Raw genomic sequence first — 19,700 nt, 5'->3', positions numbered from 1 at the left:
CAGTCAGAAATACAGATAGGCCTAAGCGTGTTTTTTTTTTTTTTTTTTTTTTTACATTTATGTTTCACAAATGCATTTCATTTTTAACCTATGAACCAAACCGCCCATTCTTGAAATTACAAAACTGGTCGACTTACATCAAATAACGTAAGAACGTCGTTACTTTAGTTTGACCCCAGAAATCAGTTTGAGAGTTTGGATGTTTTTTGGTGCTCAGTGTTGAGTGATATTTTCCATCAGTTGATCTTGAGGAAATGATCTGTCTGAATGTTAAGCAAAGTGATGGATAGATGAAGAACAAAAATGTCTGTGCACTGTATGGTCAGAGGTGTCTTGCCATTTATTATCATAGCAGCTGGCTACAATAGGTCTATATGAATCTTTTGTTGGTACCTTGTGGATGCCATGAGGTCATGATGATTGTGTCAAGAGTTTTGTTTTTTTGTAAAGGCCTTGATTATGCCTTCAGCGAAGATCGTGACTTTTCGTTGAAAGGCATTCCTGGCAGTGTTCCGCCATGAAACAAAATTGTTGTCACCAGGCCTTAATTGGCGCTGGACGCTTCCAGAACAGGATCTGGGACCTCCCAGGATTGGGACCGGCACCTATTTGATTGCATCCTGTGCCTCCTTAGTCCCTATCAAAATCAAAGTTGTGTAGGCCTAATATTTAGTTATCTTTAGTTAGTTAGTTTCAGTAATCTCTCCTGTCCTGCTTTTATTTTCCATTGAAGTTTCCTCAGAAGTCACCTGTGAGTGTATTTTGCAGGCATTTTAAATCTGATTTTAAAAAGAGATAGAGGGAGCGGCTTTAAGGTATGATGTCTGAAGCGTAGGCTGATTAAGGCTGCGATAATTTGTACAAAACACGAGCCGAGCTGGCATATGGTTTATATGTTTTATCGTCTAAATATTTTGACATAATCACTGTAAATCCCACAGATGAGTGGGCATTGGTGTTCAAAGTAAGATCTTCATGTAAATAAAATGAGGTAACACAATGATGACTGAGCCTGTGGCCCACTGATGACAGCCCTTGCATTTGCTGTAATACCAAAGATGAACTCTAAGCGTCAGTGGACGACTGAAGACAAAACATTACGTCTCCATGTCCGTTTATTATTACTTTTTCAAACCAGCTCAATTAGGAGAACTCGCTTACATTTGTGGCAGCAGTGTTTGGTAAAATAAGATCATAAGATAATAAGGTAAGATATTGTAGATATGTTGATGCAGTGATAGTTTGAAGCTCCCATCAGCCCCAGGGCTGAGGTTTTGATCCCTGCGTTTAAGTAAGATGTGCAACCCTAAAACATTTTCTTAACTTAATCTTAATGTATGATGTTCTCAGCGGTCTATTGGGCTGCACACTACGAACTACTTCTTCATCATCTAAATTCTCTTTTTATTCAGAAAGTACAGAAGTCTGTCAATGGTGCACTTCGAGTGTGCTGCAATCTACAAAAACATATTTTACATATTGCCGTTCTAAGACAAACACCACAACCACGACTCTGCCACGCACACCTCTCTCAGTGTTGGAGGGCAAAGCTGACAGCGCTTCTCAGTTCTTGGCTGATTAGCCCTGCTCCCTGTGATGCAAATGGGAGTTGGGCTTATGCACAGTGAATGCAGGGAATAAACATGTTTGGCAAATGAGCAGTTTGCCATTGTCCTCATCAACACAGAAGCTATGGCTTCGGCATCTGTCGAGGCTTATTGAAAAAAAAAAAAAAAAAGAAACCTCTCACATATCACACTCCTGTCGTTATTTCTTTGTCTATTCCCCCCTGAATCGCATGAGCAGTGCTTTCTGTTATTTCATTCTGAATAGTCTTCGAGAGTCCCATAAGTTTAGTAGCTGATGCCAGGTGTTCTGTCAGCGTTGTGTCAAATTCAGCAAAAGCCCTCGTCGCCCCCTCGTTGGCCGCTTCACTGTGGCCCCAGACTGCCTGCTCCTGACGTCCAAGGTACAAAACAGCGACAGTCAGTCTCTTCAGAATAGCAGGATTTCTGTCCACCTGTTGGTTATGCCTTGTCATGCTTAACGCGGCCGCTTGATCCAGTGCCTCGTTAATCCTCACTTGTCCGAAAAGCATAAGTTTTAGATCAGATGCGGTACGACTTCCAGACTTTTAATGTCTCTCTATGTGAGAGGTTAGTCAGATCCATGAATCCCGCCATGCTGGGTTGTTCAAGGAACTGGTTGGCCGGTCAAACAAGAGGCAAGGCCATCAGAAAAGCCAATTTAGCTTTGTGCTTCCCATTGAAACTCGAGGTCCCGTCTCCGTTCATTCTGTGGCGGCTTGCCAACTGCCCACTGACACTAATTATTATTTATTTTATTTTTTTATGACAGTAGTTTGTAATTAATGAGATGCCTGGTTTGACCTAGCTTCCCTTGTTTGGTTTTTAATGATGTATCGACCATACTTTTTAACTTGTTTTCTTCAAAGGAAGCCAGGCGAAGCTGTCTCATATGAATCACTAACCTTTAATGAAGTGCAATACAAATGCATCGGAGTACTTCTGTAAAACACAAGTTTTCTGGAAATTCAACATTGTAGGTCTCTGAAGAAGTCAGTGTTAGTGTTTCACTTCAACAGTGTTTTATTGAAACAACAATGCAGTACATACAATTCCTTTAAGAAGTATCTATATATGAACATATTCTGTTTTTTTTTTTAACTTGGTGTTGTCCTCAATCCCCACAGCTGGCTGTTGCCATGACAACAGATGAGGCAGAGAGTCTCCAGAAGAAGCCGCGGCAGCAGGAGGAAACGGGCCAGAACCCCGAGCCGCCCTCGCCGGAGGAGGAGCAGCTCCGGCCTCGCAACCGCAACTCTGCCGGCCGCGGCCTCTCCCGCCTCTTTTCCTCCTTCTTGAAGAGGCGCTCGCAGTGTGACAGTGAAGCGGGCGAGAAGGAGGACAACGAAGAAGAAGCAAAAGCCCCCATCGCTGATCCTGAACCCGAGCTGAGGACAGAGGGAGAGGTCGCCCTGGATCAGCACTCAGTGAGCAGTGCCGAGGCTCAGGTCAGCAGGCACGCTGTGTTATCTTTGTCCACGGCTCATCTAAAGCCCCCTTCAGACATTGCAGAAGCGGTCGAAGCCATGGTTCTCTGTCAGACTTTTACGTTAATGCTCCTAATGAGTTCATTAAGAAAGAGACAGAGAGAGCTAAAGAGAAACAAGCAGTGAGTTCACAATGTGTGAAGCTCAGGCCTGAACTTGGCACCTGGATTCTGCAGCGACCCTTCATTTTTTCATTTTATAACACATTTTGGACACTCCAAACCTCGTGAAACTTTGTCCTCACATCAACCCGACATCAAAGATACAGCTGTTGACTTCCAGCGGGCTCTGTTGCACTTCGGTAATGCGTGCCAGGCCATAGCTTGTACAACGATGTCGTGGGTCATCAGACGAAAAGCCACTTTAGGAATTTGACTTGTGTAGAACCTTTCAAACTCCTTTAAGACGATTTAAATTCATTTTGGTTTGCTTTAACCTTACGGAACACTTTTGCCAAGGTGAGGCAGACCATTGAATGTTTCACCATGTAAACTATCCAGTAAAGGGCCCCTAATGTTGGACACCCCTAAATGTTTGATGAGAGTCAAGGCCTTAGGATTTGTGCAAGTCCATGTTAAATCAGTCATAACACCACAACAGAGAGCGGCCATGTGTGACAAAATGATCTGATTTCGATTCAATTCACAATTTGTCTCCACGGGTTATACAATAACATCTGTTGATGTTAACGAGGTTGCCATGGCTGTTGGAGGACACCACAGCAAACAGGGAGGTTGAAAAAACTCTGCAAAACTCTACTATGTCTCATTGAACCAGCCTCGAACCACTCCTGATCACAGCTGTCACCCTCTGGAGACATAGTGCCACTTACTGGCGACAGGAAGCGAGAGACACATTCGACAAACATCTTTTGATGTTTGGCTTCATGAAATTTACATTGTGTGATCTTAAGAGAGAGATGATGCGTCAGTGTCACGTGGAGATTTAGAAGCGAGTCAACCAACTTACAACCAACTTAGTCCATGAATGTTAGTCCGAATGTTAGTGAATTGTGTGAGGGCCTGTTCAACATTACTTGAATCTGTTATTTATTTTTTATTCATGCAATCTAAAGATATTTAGAGATGGTTGACGTTGAGATTGTTACTGGTATTCATGTGGATGTTCCTTGCCACGTAGCACCCATCTAAACACCGCCACAGACCAAGTACACCACATGCATGGCTTGAGCATTACTTTGGCTGATCTTGTATGTTTTCAATAGCTCCCTCAAGTGTGTCAAAGACCATAAAGGCAAATGTTTGTATGTGCACATCCATGCCACTGGGACAGTTTAACTTGATCGTAGACCGATTGAAGTTTGCAGTGCTTAAAAACGCCTCTAGTCATGTCATAAATCTGTCTAAAGAAATCATAAAAATCTGTCGACTGCATTGTGATTTTTTTCTTTGTCAGGCTGTCCAGGTGGAGAAGAAAGAAGCCGAGGAGGAGAAGGGTGGAGAGGACAAAGTGAACAACAAGGAGAAAGAAGAGGAAGCAGTCCTGGAGAAAGAGAACAAGGAGAAGGAGCAGGACAAGGAGGGGGAGGAGGAGAAGGAGAAGGAGAAGGAGGAAGAGAAGGAGGACGAGAAGGAGTCTGGCCCTGAAGGATGCAGCAAGGGAGAGAAAGACGAGAAACTGACAGATGAGAAGGCCAAAGCTCCCAGAGGTCCACGCCGGCCCAAGACCATGCAGATCAAAGTCACCCTGCTGGACAACGCGCTATTCGAGTGTGAGCTGGATGTAAGATCATTTGCCCCCTTTTTTTTTTTTTTCATTCATCACGCACATCCATAATGAAAATTAAATTCCAACTGGCTAAATTATTTATGTTTAAAACATGCATCCACATGCTTCTCTTGGAAGTGCCATATCCATGTAGAAGTATTAAGCCAGGGTTTCTCAAATGGGGACATTCATACATTCTGTTATTTTTCAAATTGAGCATGAAATAGAAAACTAATAGTAAATAAAACAATTTAAAAAGATATTATTCTATTACACAACTACAAAACTATAAAAAAAAAAAAAAAAAAAACTTAAAATGAAAAAATCAAATTGAAGAGGCAGTAATGCAAAAGCTATAATGGAAATACTCAAACTGAAAGCATTTGTAAAGATGAAATTGTAAACGGCAATGATTTTTATATTTTTAGATGAACCAATCCAGAGTAACATCACTGTCAACAATGTTTTTCCGCCAGCATATTTAAACATTGTGGTCCACTGTAGAAAGGGATATTACAGTGCATTATAGGTCTGCATCGGTTACTAAGTCACTGTCACATTACATGTTTTCCAAAATTTGTAAGAAGCTGAGAACATTTTCTTTCTAACATCGTCAATAAAAATGCAGCATATAGATTGACCTAAAATAACCCATTCAATTATTATGTGTCTTGTTCACTTTGTGTGTGTGTGTGTGTGTGTGTCAGAAACATGCCAAAGGTCAGGAGCTGTTCATGAAGGTGTGTGACCACCTCAACCTGCTGGAGAAAGACTACTATGGCCTGGCCATCTGGGAGACACCCAGCATGAAGGTGAGCGATTGTCACTGGTTAAGTCTCGTTTCCACCTAGCATCTGTATTTTTGTATTGTACTTGGGTCTAATACTAAAAGGTTGAGTTGAGTGTTTGATCGGCCAGCATGAGTCAGGGTCTGCTCCCGGGTTTCTGACTCTTAAAAGGTATTTTTTTCTCGTTATGGTCGCCAAGTGCTTGCTCATGGGGTAAATCAATTAATTCATATTTTACACCTGCTCCAATGGAAGTAACATAGATGAGATAACCTGTTGTTAATTGGTGCAATATATGTATAAAATTGACTTCACTGACTTAAATTCTTACATACTGAACCTTTAAAGGAAAAATAGTGGGTAATGGGTGGATTCAAACAAAAGACTACTGAATTACAATGGACCAACTTGATGAAATCTGCAGGGGACTATAGGGAACTTCTAATTAGCAAAAGCTGTTTGGTGTTTTTAGATTCTTGAAAATTGTGAGCCTATTTTCCCTAAAGAAAAGCCACTCCCCTATTTGGCTGCCAAATGTGTTACGATAACGGGGGGAAACAAGGTGAGGACCCAAATGCAGACAGCACACAGGAGGCAGTAGAGGGGAACAAAAGGCAGTGTTGCAACAAAAATCTCAAGGAACCAAAATCAGAACATACCAACAGGGAGACACTGGAGGAGACGCAGGGGAAGAGTGCAAGCGTGGCAACATGGGGGAAGGCAGACAGACATGGAGGATGATGGAACAAACTGACAAAGACATGAGGGAGATCACTTATGAGGGGATCAGAAACAGGTGGAGTGAGGGGGGAAAAGGACAGGTGAGGGAAGGAATGGAAAAATACTGCCCCTCAAGAGGGCCAGCTTTCAGATGTCCCCCCCCCCAAAAAAAAAAACAAGAACAGAGTCCAAAACGAAGCCAGGATGGGTGGAGGAGAGGCTGGAGGAGGGCCAAAGTCAGATCGGAGGGGAGACCACCAGGAGGTCAGGGTGAGGTGCAGTGGTCAGGAGGCCTGCGTGAATGCTGAAACCCTCTGGAGGCAGTAAGTGACAGTAACAGCCCTCTGGAGGCCGGCAGCGAAGGCTCAGACCCTCTGGAGGATGAGCAGGAGGCAGGGAAACACCAGTGGACGTTTGCTGTACCGCTGACGGGAAAACACTGGAGCTGGTAGGCAGAGGCCACAACAGAGATACACTGGGGTTGGTTGGCCAAGACGCCGACAGACACGGTCTGGGGCATGATTAAAAGAGGACAGAAAACAACATTATGTAACACATTTCGAAAAAGTCAAAACAGCAGGAAAATACACAAAGCAAAGGGCCCAGTACACATACACAAAGATAAACTGCAGAAACTTTTGATACCATTTCCAGAAATCAACTAGTTTTTTTCCATAGCGCTGATCCAGAATCGGTCATTTATTATTTATTTCTTGTGCTATAATTACAAAAATAATGCACTTATGTTTACATTCAGATTACTTGACTAATTGTGTGACTGTCTGCTTTGCCCAAGGCGCAAAACTTAATGAATATTTAAACTGCACTGAAACAGGCCGCAAGTTAGTTCATGTGTAAATGAACAGGTTGGTAAGCACCAGTAAATAAAATGCCTCTGGGCACTAAAAATTAGCCACAAGCTAGTGTAAAAAAAGTTAAATAATACAATCTCTAAAAGGGTGGACAGAAATACATTCGCCCATGAAAAAAAACACAAAATATACAGAAACAAGGGACTCCTAGAATGTACAAATGTTTACTTCTTTTTTTTTTTCTTAGACTTGGATGGACCTGACCAAGGAGATCCGCAGGCAGGTACAAGGTGGGCTGAACACCTTCTGTTCTAATTTCCTGTTGTCACATGTTTCTAATACACTTATTTCATCACAACCTCCTTTTTCCCCTCTCAAGGTGCTAACTACAGTTTCACCTTCAATGTGAAATTCTATCCGCCGGATCCAGCCCAGCTGTCTGAAGACATAACAAGGTATTGCGTGGGATCGAGTGATTTTGTCAACTGCTGCCTCCAAACCGAGTTTGGTTGCATCAAAAGACTGTGATGATGTGATGTGTGTGATGATTTTAACATCACATTTGACATGTTATTCATTGCTTTTAGGAGTGAATGCGTGCTTTATCTCAAATTATGAGAGCATTAAATCACAGACACATTTGAAATGTCAAGAATAACACAAGTCCAGATGCAGGTGATAATAACCAATCAAATGACCAAGTGCCAAAATTATTATTGATAAGGTCACTACCTTTCAAACAACATATCAATACATGTGTGCCACAATTTATAACTAGCATGATATGCTTCTATTTTACACATTTAATATAGTATTACACTAGGTACAAACAGCATTTGGATGATTGATAACATATAAAATAGCAGAGTCTGAATGAAGTTTAAATCAGTACAGCGCCTGTAAATGTCAAAACAGTCAACACTAAATTAAAAATAGCTGACCTCTGTTGGGTTTAGGCTACGGCACTAAGGGGCATTTTTGCAGCCGGTGATGTGATACACATGCCTATACAATTTCATCCATTTAGGTAAAGTACTGTGGGGGCACCATCATTGAAATATTCTAGGCTGTAGAGCCATTTTGCCATAATCACACCTGTGACCCACACCAGATCACAATTTTTGCCGCTTTGGACACGTTTGCCAATTTTCATGAAGTTACGAGCATTCATTGCCCACTGACAGCAACTTCCTGTTTTGTGGTGAAATCTAAAAATTAGCCCTCCACAGGAATCCGGTGTGATGTGGACAAAAACTTATGATTACGTGTCATCCTTAGGGTCCTAATTATGTGTAGCCAAGAACATGTTATGTTCCAAAGCAGTAGAACAATAATAATAAGTTGGGTGAATCTTTGCTATGTGATCTTAATATCAAAATGAACCAGTGTGCATCAGCCCTTACAGGGGTGTAGAAATGACAGACGAAGTATGGATGCTGAGGAAAATCTTAACCAAAAGTCCACTTACTAACCTTTTCTGGACAAGGACGAACCCAGTACAAGCCTCCAAAAACATGTATGAGTTCCATACACAGTACATCTGATCCCTGTTGCATTGCAGGTACTATCTGTGTCTCCAGCTGCGGAAGGACATCCTGCAGGGCCGACTTCCCTGCTCCTTCGTCACACTGGCCCTGCTGGGTTCGTACGCCCTGCAGTCGGAGCTGGGAGAGTATGACCCCGAGGTGCACGGCAGCGAATACGCCAAGGAGATGAAAATGGCCCAGGGTCAGACGAAGGAGCTGGAGGACAAAATGATGGAGCTGCACCACACGTACAGGTCAGAACGCTGCCTTAGTCAAACAGTGTTGGATGTGTTCACGTTCATTACCTAGTTAAAGAAATTCTGTTTGCTTGGCAGAAAGATAATAAGTAAACAACCCTTTCTGTTGATAATTAAGCGGGTAAATTTCTCTGCACCTTTTCAAAAGTGCCTCTCAGTGTTTATATCAGATTCTTTGTCAAAACACTATTAATCTATTCTATTTTACAATGCTGAGTAATGCGCCTGCAGTTATTTCTGGTGAAAGTAATGCAAGAGTACTGTAATCAGTAATGCATTACTCAACAAAGACAGTAACACAGTAAAGTAACTTGCTGCTTTCAAATAAACTAGTAACATTTAAAATTACAGTTTGGAAGTAACTTTACTGACAATGGTTGCTGTTATGTAGATATCAAAGACAACAGAAAAGCAACACTGGCCATAAAAGTAGAATGGCACTTACATCCGCCAAGATCCAACAGTCCCTTTTAATTCAATCAAGCCTACCTGAATATCAAATTAATCATATTTAAATGTGCTAGATACAAAATTGTTTGGATCCGCATCAAATTGCACTCACTCATAGATCCCAGTCACTTAAATCATCCTCCATCCAAGTTTTGCGGAAATAGGTTGTATATAATCTTGCGGATCAACCAACCAAACCTAACCAAGCCAACCAAGATACGGACACGGGCGTAAACATAAAATCCTCGGTTGGCAAGGAAATAAGCGTAGCTGCAACATCAGATAATCAGAAAAGTCACACCACTGTGTTTAACTGTACCTCGAAAAATGCTGTTGTGTGTTATAAATGTCAACAGAAATAAACAAGCTGGCAAATTTCACATATCACTGCAATGCAAATCAACTATTGTTCGTCTGTCTGGAATACCTCGCAGTGATTCAATCTGTAAGCCACAGAGAGCAGCTGATCACACTGCTCGAAATCCTTCGCCAAAAAAAGCTGCTGTGCCCTGTATCTATGAGCCTTTGTGTGATTATTAGAGCCTTATTGAACAGACTTGTCCCTTAAATTGGCATGACCAGTCAAAACATGATGGAATTTTTCGTTTTGTGGTGTTGTGGCAGGTCAATGAGTCCAGCCCAAGCAGACCTTATGTTCCTGGAGAACGCCAAGAAACTCTCCATGTACGGAGTGGACCTTCACCAGGCCAAGGTGAGCCCAAAAAAAGTCGATCTTGTTTTCCGTGGTGACTCTAGGATCAGGTTCATAGATCAGGTAAAACCAAGCCAACACACACCGTACGGATGTTCAGCCTTCCATTGCTCCATGTGGGCAAACAGAACAGATGTAAAAAGCTTTGTCTGCTAGTGTACTCGTTATGCATCACAGAAGTGTGTGTTCCAGGTCTAGACAGTAGGTAAACATGTGACATGTCAGATTTTACAGTGGAAATCAGGTCACACTCTTTGCATCAGTTTGGGGATTTAAGCTAAAATGGAGGGAGGGATTTGTTTTGGACTATGCTGCCCTCCGGTGGGTGATGGTGAGCACTACAGATACAAGTGCAGCACAAGACAACTTTTCTTTATGTGGTGTGTTCTGTGGTGTGAGTCGAGATAAAGAACACTAAAATGACAGTTATGATGTTTACAATTATTTCTGAAAAAACATGAAAATTACCAGGTTAGAAATTCCTAGTGTAGAGTTTTGATCGCATTGTCAAGTTTCTAAAATTTCAGTACCGAATCAACTTCAGGAATCCTAATCTCTCGGAATATGTTATCAAATCCTCTTACACCATTTTCAAGTAGCAGACCAGAACTCCAGAATAACTAATGATAATATTAATAATAATAAAAACTCAAAAGATTAATTTCAGATCACTGATCACTGAATTAGGACTGTTTTGAATACAAAGCATTTGCTTTGCTCGAGCACTGCACTCTGCAACCGGACATCGGACATCCTCACAAACAGAACCCAGACGGCTCAGATTGAGGCTACTTTAGTGCTCAGCAATGGAGTCCTCCGGGGCTGTGTGCTCAGCCTCTACATCCGTGACTGAACTTCCAAGACAGTGAAAAAAACTCTATTGTGAAGATTGTGTAGACACCACCATCAAAAGTGGCTGTACAGACAACAATGAGACAACTGGGATGAAATCAATGATCTTACAGAGCGGTGCACAGAAAACAAACTTCCGTTCCGTGCCAGGAAAAACAAGCTGATGGTTGATTGTGCTGTGAAAAAGAATGAATGAATGTGGTGAAAAAGAATTTCCCCTTCAGTTAAAAACATGTTTAATTTCCCACTATTTCTTCACAACAAAAGCACCCCCCCCCCCGCCATTTTTAGTCATTTTAAATGTTTTATTAAGAGGCAGCATTACAGGAAAACACTCCCGAAACAGCTGAAGGCGAACGTGACAAAACAGCAAAGCACGGCAACAGACAGGACGAGAGAAGTCACAAAAGTACTGACGGATATCAGCCGAGTGTGGATGTGCAACACACACTTGCAGTTGTGGAGGAGGTGGGGTCCATCGCGGGCTCGGCTCAGCTCGGCTCGGTCTCCCCAGAAGGTCATAGCGCTCTGAAATCTGCGTGTTATGTTGACAGTTGATGGAAATCTTTTGTTCTGTTTTTTCTGCGTGTCAGGATCTGGATGGCGTTGACATCATGCTGGGGGTTTGCTCCAGCGGCCTGATGGTTTACAAAGACAAACTGAGGATCAATCGCTTCCCCTGGCCCAAAGTCCTCAAGGTCTCATACAAACGCAGCAGCTTCTTCATCAAAATAAGACCCTCTGAGGTACAGTCATTTCATCACACACACTTTCACCCACCTGTAAAACACTGTTGCTCAATCAGAAGTATGCAAGGAGTGTTGCTCTCTTGTGGGCAATGATGTCCGCCTCTAAACATCAAATAAGGGAAGTGAGATGTGACTACTTATCTGTCCATACTGATCACATGACTATTTGTGAACCTATATAAAATAGCTCAAAGGCCTAGAAGCGTGTTTTTACTGTATTTATCACTGAATAGCCACGAGGGCTTAGACACTGAAGGCTTTTTCACTCTTCGCTCATCGATTCTGTCGCTCATTGGGAAACACTGAACCCGCCCCCACCATAAATTGAAGCCGATTTCACTCTGCTTGTTTTCGTGAGATATCTGTTTCTCGTTTCGACAGGTGGAACAGTATGAGAGCGCAATTGGCTTCAAGCTACCAAATTATCAGGCGGCAAAGAAGCTGTGGAAAGTGTGTGTCGAGCATCACACCTTCTTCAGGTGAGATGTTGCATCCATTAAAACATGTAACGGTATATTTTTTGGGTATTTTTAAGCACATTGAGTCTATGCCTGTTGTATGAAATGTGCTATATAAATAGAGAGTGCCTGGGAGTTTGCTTGTGATTCCCAAGGTATTGTGCTTTTTAAAGTCAGTTTGTCAACATGGCTGCGTAGTGGGCATTTAATTAGATATGGTTGCTAGATGGCGGTCCCGCAGTCAAATAAGAAGATCAGTATCAATGTTTTGTTTTTGGGGTTTTTTTTTTTTTTTTGTGGTCAGGCTGACTTCCACTGAGATGGTCACCACTCCTAAGAAATTCCTGGCGCTGGGCTCTAAGTTTCGCTACAGTGGTCGCACTCAGGCTCAGACCAGACAGGCAAGCTCTCTGATTGACAGACCCGCACCACTTTTCCAGCGCTCTTCAAGCAAGAGGAACTCACGCAGCCTCGATGGAGGTACAGTGCTGTTTGTGTTGTCTGTGTGTGCGTGTGTGTGTGTGTGTGTGTGTGTGTGTGTGTAACCATTTGAGGGTAACCATTTCTTACTCTGACTATAACTTGCCTACATTGAGTGAGTATTCTGAAACTAACATTTGTTTTAGGATTCATATAATTAATATGGAGCCAAATGGAAAACTCAGAATCAGTCCAAAGTCCTACGTATGTAGGTAAAATAACTTTTACCTACATACATACTCACTCTAACGTACATACATACTTACTTTACAATGTATACATACTCACTTTTATATCTATACATGCGCGACTCGCACGTTTATGCATTCTCACACGCATATACATTACTGAGTATGAATGCGTGTGCAGGTGCTCAGTACCATTATATATGTATGTGCAAGTGAAGTATGTATGTATGTAGGCATGAAGTATGTATTTCTGGCCTAAGTGGCTTCTCATAGAGCACGTTACTACTCATTCACAGTGTACTTGCCCGGCGTACCATCTCAAGCTACCTTTTCAAACATCAGTTAATTGTCCCATCACATACAGCTGAGAGCAATAAATTCTTGTTATAGTTAAGATGGCAAATGCGGTATAACAGAAATAGCCGATAACAACACACACAAGCCCACACAAGCATTTTAGAATACAAACAACAATAGGCCAGGCTGCATACAAGCGGTCCAGTCCTCAACACCAATCACATACAATACATCAGCAGTGCATAATACGGTTTATTGTGGAGGATATAGCTAGACAGTCTGGAAAATGACATCTGGGCCTCCGTGTGTACAGTGGACCAGACTCAGGTAAGTGTCAGAAAATAATAGATGAATGAATTGACATTATCATCAATTTATGATCAGCTGATATCATGAGGGCATGTTAGTAAAATACAAAACAAGGCCAAGCAAACATGACATTAACCTACAGATTTAAGTTTTTAGATCACATCACAGTTGTTTCAAATAATTTACAGTATTTATAAAAGCTGCAGATACCAATTTTCTTTTGTATCGTTTTGTTTTTGAAGTGGGGTCACTGTCTCTCCTCTCTGCCCACCCCAGCCATTGAGTCAACTCCAGACAACAAATCCACTCGTCCGGTCAGCGCCCCCGTTATGTCACCGGTGTCTCCTGGGGAGGCAACCCCGTCGCCGCTACTACCAACCCTGTTTCGCTCTGACTGTCATGACGGCTCCACGCCTAAAGACCGCCGCTCTGCGCACAGGAAGGCAGAGGCAAAGCCGGGGAGTCAGCCACCTGAGTACACTAAGAGCCACAGCCGCAGACCAGAGTCCACTCCAGAAATCAAGGTACATCACAAGCACCATCAGGCATCAACTCGGAGCAGAGGTTAGAGGGCACCCATAATCAGAGGTTAGGGAAAAGGCCTCAGAGAAGAGGTTATTAATAAAGAAATACAGTTAATCTTTGGTTGAGGGCCCCCTTGGTGACATTAGGAAATAGAATGGCGCTCTGTAGAGCGCCAATCTCTGCCAAGCCCCAACAGTACCCTTTAATTAAATCAAATCTAATTCAATATCAGACTTGATAGCACAGTATTATTCTAAAATGCAAACCAGCCGTACATGCTTAATCATAATTTGAGTCACTAGATCTGTGACAGCCTACTATTAGTACAACAAAACAGTGCAGCTGGAATCATAATCGCCATTGTGCTGTGGATGAATAACAGGTTGGTAAATGAGGAGACTGTTAAAATTGAGTTGCGCTGAAAGACGCCTTTTTGATGCTTTCAGATCACACTGATGTTTATATTGTGCACCAATGTTTGCCAAAAACTCATTCAATTTCTTTGTCCTCTAAAACTAAATGTTATGTGTGCTTATGTAAGCGTGAACCAGCCAGTTACATCAGGCCATCCACCCATTAATCAGTCTTCAACGGTAGGCAGTAAGCAAATGTCACAGAACTAAAATTTGTATCTAAAATCTATTTTATTTATATAGCCCAAACTCATAATCACACTGCTTCAGTGGGGTTTACAATCTGTACAGTGAACAGCGTTCTCTGTCATTAGACCCTCGATTCGAGTGAGGAATCTTGCCATTTTAAGGGGGGAAAAAAAAACTTTTAACGGGAGGGAAAAAAAAAAAGAAGAAGACGGAAGAAACCACAGGAAGAGCCTCAGAGGAGGGATCCCTCTCCCAGGACGGACAGGCGTGCAATAGTCACATGTACAGAAAAGAACGACAAAATCACAGTCTACAAGTTGCGATGAGAGAATATCTGATACGATTTATGATATATGTAAAGTGTGTGGATCCAGGAGATGACTGAGCAGGACGAGGCATTGCCAAGTGGTGCCCGAGCCACACGACCTCCTCTCCGCCATGCTGACCTTGAGGATGGCAGGCCACACTAGATAATTATTAAGAGAGAGAGAGATCAGAGTGAAGAGGCATCTCAGTCAGAATACAGAAATAACAGATTAAGGCGATTGTAAAAAGCAGTGAACCAGAGGGGCCCAGGGTATGATGACACATTTATATCATTATGTGTTTTGTACAGTTTTGTGTGTCATCAGCGTAAGTCTGAGTCTGCAGTGAGGCTAGGATTGGTGTGATATGATCAAATTCTCTTGTACTCGTTCCGACTCTAGCTGCAGCATTCTGAATCATGTGGAGACTTTTAGCGCCCTCACGCAGCAGACCTGAAAATAAGGCATTGCAATAATCCAGCCTAGACGAAACAAAGGTATGGTAGCATGGTTAGAGCGCATGCCACATACGCAGCGGACACTGGTTTGAATCCTGGCCGGAGGACATTTGCTGCATCTCACACCCCCTTTCTCTCCCATTTCCAATTTACCCACTGTCAAAATTAAAGGTGTCTATGCCTGAAAAAAAGAAATTAATTTGGAACTCTGTGTCAGATATGGACAGGAAGGACCTATCGTTAACAATGTTGCGCAGGTGTCAAAAAGCGATCTTGGTCTTTTCTTTGATGTGCTGCTTGAAAGATAGGGTAGAATTAAATTAGTTTGATCTTAATTCAGGAGCAGGAAGTTTTCTGACATCTGCTTCCTCACTGCATGCAAGCGGGTCTCTAATTTCATGATTTGTGATTTATCATCAGCTTTTATGGTGACATACAGTTGAGTGTTGTCCACATAGCAGTGGAAATGTTTTCCATAACACCGAATAATTTGGGTCAAGAGGTGACATGTATAAAGAGAAGAGCAAAGGGCCAAGAACAGAGCCCTGGGGAACTCCATATTTAAGAAACATATAAAGTTCTTTCACGTAGGTAAGATTTTAACCAAAAGTGAGCCAGGCCAGATATTCTAAATTGCTTTAGTCATAGATCATGGAATACATGACAATGCCATGATCTATCTATGACTAGTATGTCATATATCGTGGCATGATCTATGCTATCAAAGCTCAGATCCAGTAACAGAAGCATTGAGGTAGAGTTTGAGTCTAAAGTAAGTAGAATGTCATTTTTCCACTTTAATAAGGGCAGTTTCAGTGGAGCAACTGATTGAAAATGCTCCAGAAGATTATTTAAGTTGATGGATCAGCTTCTTACAAGAATTTAGAGAAGAAGGGCAGGTTAGATACTGGTCTATGATTACATAGAGATCTTGGGTCAAGATGTGGCTTCTTAAGTGGAGGCTTAACCACAGCAGTCAAACTAGCAGGGACAAAGAGCGTGCAACAACTTACTATCTTCTGATCGGCTTCATATCGAACTTGCACAGTGAATACAATGACATACATAAGCAAACATCCAGCACATGCTGTGTGCACACATAAGCCCATGGAGGAAGAAATACATACTGTATATACCCTCACTTCTTAAAAGTCATGAAAGCAGCATCTCTTGACAAACAGAGACTCCTAGCATATGCATGGCTATACTATCATTATCCTAATCAGTTTGAGCTCTTCTTGATGAAGCTCACAGTGCAGCAGTTTAGCTAAAGTTTGAGAGTTCCAATAAACATTAGCTGTTCTTTTAGCTGACGGTTGCACGGAGCTGAATCTGACAAGAAAACCACCTTGTTACTATGTACCCTTTAGTCAAAGTGGCAGAAAAAAATGCCACAAATTTAGGATTTTTTTTTTTTTTTTTAAACCTTCCAAACTGTATGTAGCCAAACGTAATGGCAAACCTTTTGATAAATGTGGTTAATTTACTTTTGTTGCAAAATCCTGTTGAACTATAGTTTTATGTTTTTGTTTTAGCTCTTTATCAAAACAGAGGAGTTTAGTGAGAGGTATTTTTTAGCCCTGGTTGTGGACTGGACTTGATCCTGAAGTGTGTGCTTTGTCTGTGCTACCAGACATTGGCCAGGAGAGAGCGGCGGCACTCCCCCTCTGTGACCACTGCCAATGGGGAAAGAGAGAAAAAGAGTCAGGTTTGTTTGCTTGATGCATGTTGGGACCAGTTGAACGCTAAAACTGTAACTAAAAAAAATTAAGATATTATGCACTGTGTACAATGTGTAAGAAATGAGAGCAAAATGGATACAAATACTTTGAGAATATTTGGCAAAATAAAGATACAAAACAGCATGCACTGTCTATCTTTGAAGGTAGACAAGGAGAAAAGAAGAACTTAAGTGGACCCCATTAAGAAAACTATGGATATGATAAGTATCATGGAGTATGAAATGGCTGCCTTAGAAACTTTATCAACTTAACTTAATCAAATGCAGAGTGAATAAAGCCTTCATTTGATAAACCAGAAGAGACAGGCCATTATACCCAAATGCCTATTTAGAAGATAAAAAATACATTGTTAACTTATATATTTTATTACAGTTTGTCACAGAAAGTAAGAACACTCCCTTCTCCTCCCTGCTCTCCATGATCAGTTTCATTGTTTCAGTTGCCTTTTAATGGAGACTCAACACTCCCATGTTTACTCGTTTACCAAAATGTTGAGTGTAATGTACATTTTAAGGGCAATAATTCGGTAAGTACAACAACAGAACCATGTAATTGTAGATCACAATATCAGTATATATTATGATGTAATTACACCCTACAGGAGCAACAATTTCCCCCAATTGTTAATGACCACACAACATTTCTGCTCTCGCCTAATCCAAGTTGAATATGTGAAAAATCAAAGTTCTTAATCACAGTGGTGGAAAATTATATAAGAATTTAATTTTGCCATATATTTGACCTGATTATTGATTGTCAATATTGTGACAATGGCCTAAATAAAACCAGATCTATTAAAGGGATTACTAATATAATACAGACAAATTAATGCTATTTCATTGAAACTTCATGTGACCCTCTACTTCCAAGAACAGGAAGTGATGAGTGTCACTGACAGCAGTTTCAAACTCATCAAAATGCAAAAGTTGAAGTGACCTTTGCCTTATTGAAACGAACTTTCCCCTTAAAAGTGAAATGTGAGCGTGATATGAGAATGTCCACAATGCTGAATTTACCATGAGCTCTTTTAATAGTTCATTAATTTTTGGGAACTTGCTGCTTTTATTTGTTCATACTGGACATTATTTTATTATTGGCTTTTATTTGAGATTTTAAGTTTTTGAAAAAAAAAAACATAGCACTCAGTTCAGTCAGAGTGAATAGTTTAACTGTCAGAGGAAATGTTACTTCACACATGTGTTTTCTTACTGTATTACAAATGGATGTTTGCTACACTAGCCAGACACAGGACCTTAACATACACTAACTATGTCTTTCCTCTGATGGGGGAGCAGCGCTCTCCTCAGGACAAAACAAAGATGGAGTTGGTGCAAGTGAGGAAGGTTAGCACACCCCCGAGCTGGTGCTCACCACCCCCATCTCTGCATCAGTCACACATGCGGATACTTTTATTTGTTTTTCTGTTGTCTGAGAGTGCTGTTTTCATTTGCAGAGACACAGAGTGCTTTTATCCATTGTTCTTTTTTCTGTGAAGACTCTCGCATGTCCTATCATCTGTATAAGAACGTCCTGATGGACCAAGGACCAACAGTGTTTCTTGTTAAAAAACTTGGGTTCTTCTCCAGGAATAAACATCTGGGTATAGTGGCTTAAAACAATAACATTTGTAAGAGAGAGGAGCCCTTTGGTTTTCACGCATACCCTGCTCGGTAATTTCTGTTTGGACTTAATTTAGACTGTTTTAACTCCAAATGAATTCTAATGTTGCTCTGTAAGTGCTGGATGGAGACCTGAGTACCATTTGGCTGTCCACACATGTAATTAAATGTTTATGCTGCCAGGCAGCCAGCCAGAGTAGCAGTTATGCAGTTCCCTTCAGTTGCACACTGATATATTGGCATACACAGATATACACACACACACATATATATAGACAATATAAAATAGACAATATAGAAAGAAAATAGAATGAAATTTACGTATATACATATTTACATGATATAGTGCAAGAATGGACAGTCATTTTTTATATACAGATTTCATATATATATATATATATATATATATATATATATATATATATATATATATATATATATATATATATATGTATACATGTATACATAAGCTCATTTCTATCAGTACGGTTGAAATGTACAAATTGTTGTTTTGTCATCACAGTTGTGATGTGAATATCACAACAAGAGAAAATAATGTTAGAATATGAAAATGCTTAAAGTGAAAAGCAGACACCGTGATGCTGCTCCTCCTGTACACTGCACTGCAGCAGCCTTTGCATGCGCAGCATGTGTCTTCTCCTCACAGCAGTGAGTATGCCTGGCTTCTCTCATACACATGACTGGTGTGCATGTTGCTGAATTCCTTACCTGTCCTCTGCTGAGCTGGGCCCGCTGGGAACTGCAAACCCCACACTCTGTGTTCCTGCAACCTCATAGTTACTTTATTATTTTTTTTGCTATTCACGTCATCTCAGTGGACTCCATTGCAAAGCTGATGATAAACTGAGTGAATTCAACCAGCTCTTCCTTTTCTCCTCATTTTCCACAGAAAAGAGCTAAGAAACTTGAGGGAGAAACTATTTATATCAGACATAGCAATTTAATGTTGGAGGTTTGTATCTTCAGTCTTCAGATATCTGTTCTGGCTGTTTGCTGTCATGTTTTTCTGCCTGCGTCAGTGACCGTTGA

General features: G+C 41.3%; 1 protein-coding gene across 6 annotated transcripts in view; it reads left to right on the top strand.

The window, feature by feature from the left end:
- The window catches only part of epb41a (erythrocyte membrane protein band 4.1a), a 49,566-nt gene that overhangs the window by 9,349 nt on the left and 20,517 nt on the right, over nt 1-19,700 (top strand). For 2 of the 6 annotated variants that reach the window (XM_037092603.1, XM_037092604.1), the window contains exons 2-15: nt 2,714-3,034; nt 4,490-4,816; nt 5,509-5,613; nt 7,369-7,411; nt 7,501-7,576; nt 8,683-8,901; nt 9,979-10,066; nt 11,512-11,664; nt 12,049-12,146; nt 12,430-12,605; nt 13,676-13,923; nt 16,923-16,997; nt 18,327-18,374; nt 19,561-19,623. In XM_037092603.1, coding sequence (XP_036948498.1) covers nt 2,726-3,034; nt 4,490-4,816; nt 5,509-5,613; nt 7,369-7,411; nt 7,501-7,576; nt 8,683-8,901; nt 9,979-10,066; nt 11,512-11,664; nt 12,049-12,146; nt 12,430-12,605; nt 13,676-13,923; nt 16,923-16,997; nt 18,327-18,374; nt 19,561-19,623 — 2,028 coding nt within the window. In that variant the 5' untranslated portion in view covers nt 2,714-2,725. The remainder of the gene's footprint in view (nt 1-2,713; nt 3,035-4,489; nt 4,817-5,508; nt 5,614-7,368; nt 7,412-7,500; nt 7,577-8,682; nt 8,902-9,978; nt 10,067-11,511; nt 11,665-12,048; nt 12,147-12,429; nt 12,606-13,675; nt 13,924-16,922; nt 16,998-18,326; nt 18,375-19,560; nt 19,624-19,700) is intronic. The other 4 variants (XM_037092605.1, XM_037092606.1, XM_037092608.1 and 1 more) reach the window with 4 other exon arrangements.

Source organism: Acanthopagrus latus, chromosome 3 (assembly GCF_904848185.1).
Source record: "Acanthopagrus latus isolate v.2019 chromosome 3, fAcaLat1.1, whole genome shotgun sequence".
Taxonomy (NCBI): domain Eukaryota; kingdom Metazoa; phylum Chordata; class Actinopteri; order Spariformes; family Sparidae; genus Acanthopagrus; species Acanthopagrus latus.
This window is presented reverse-complemented; position numbering and strand designations above follow the sequence as displayed.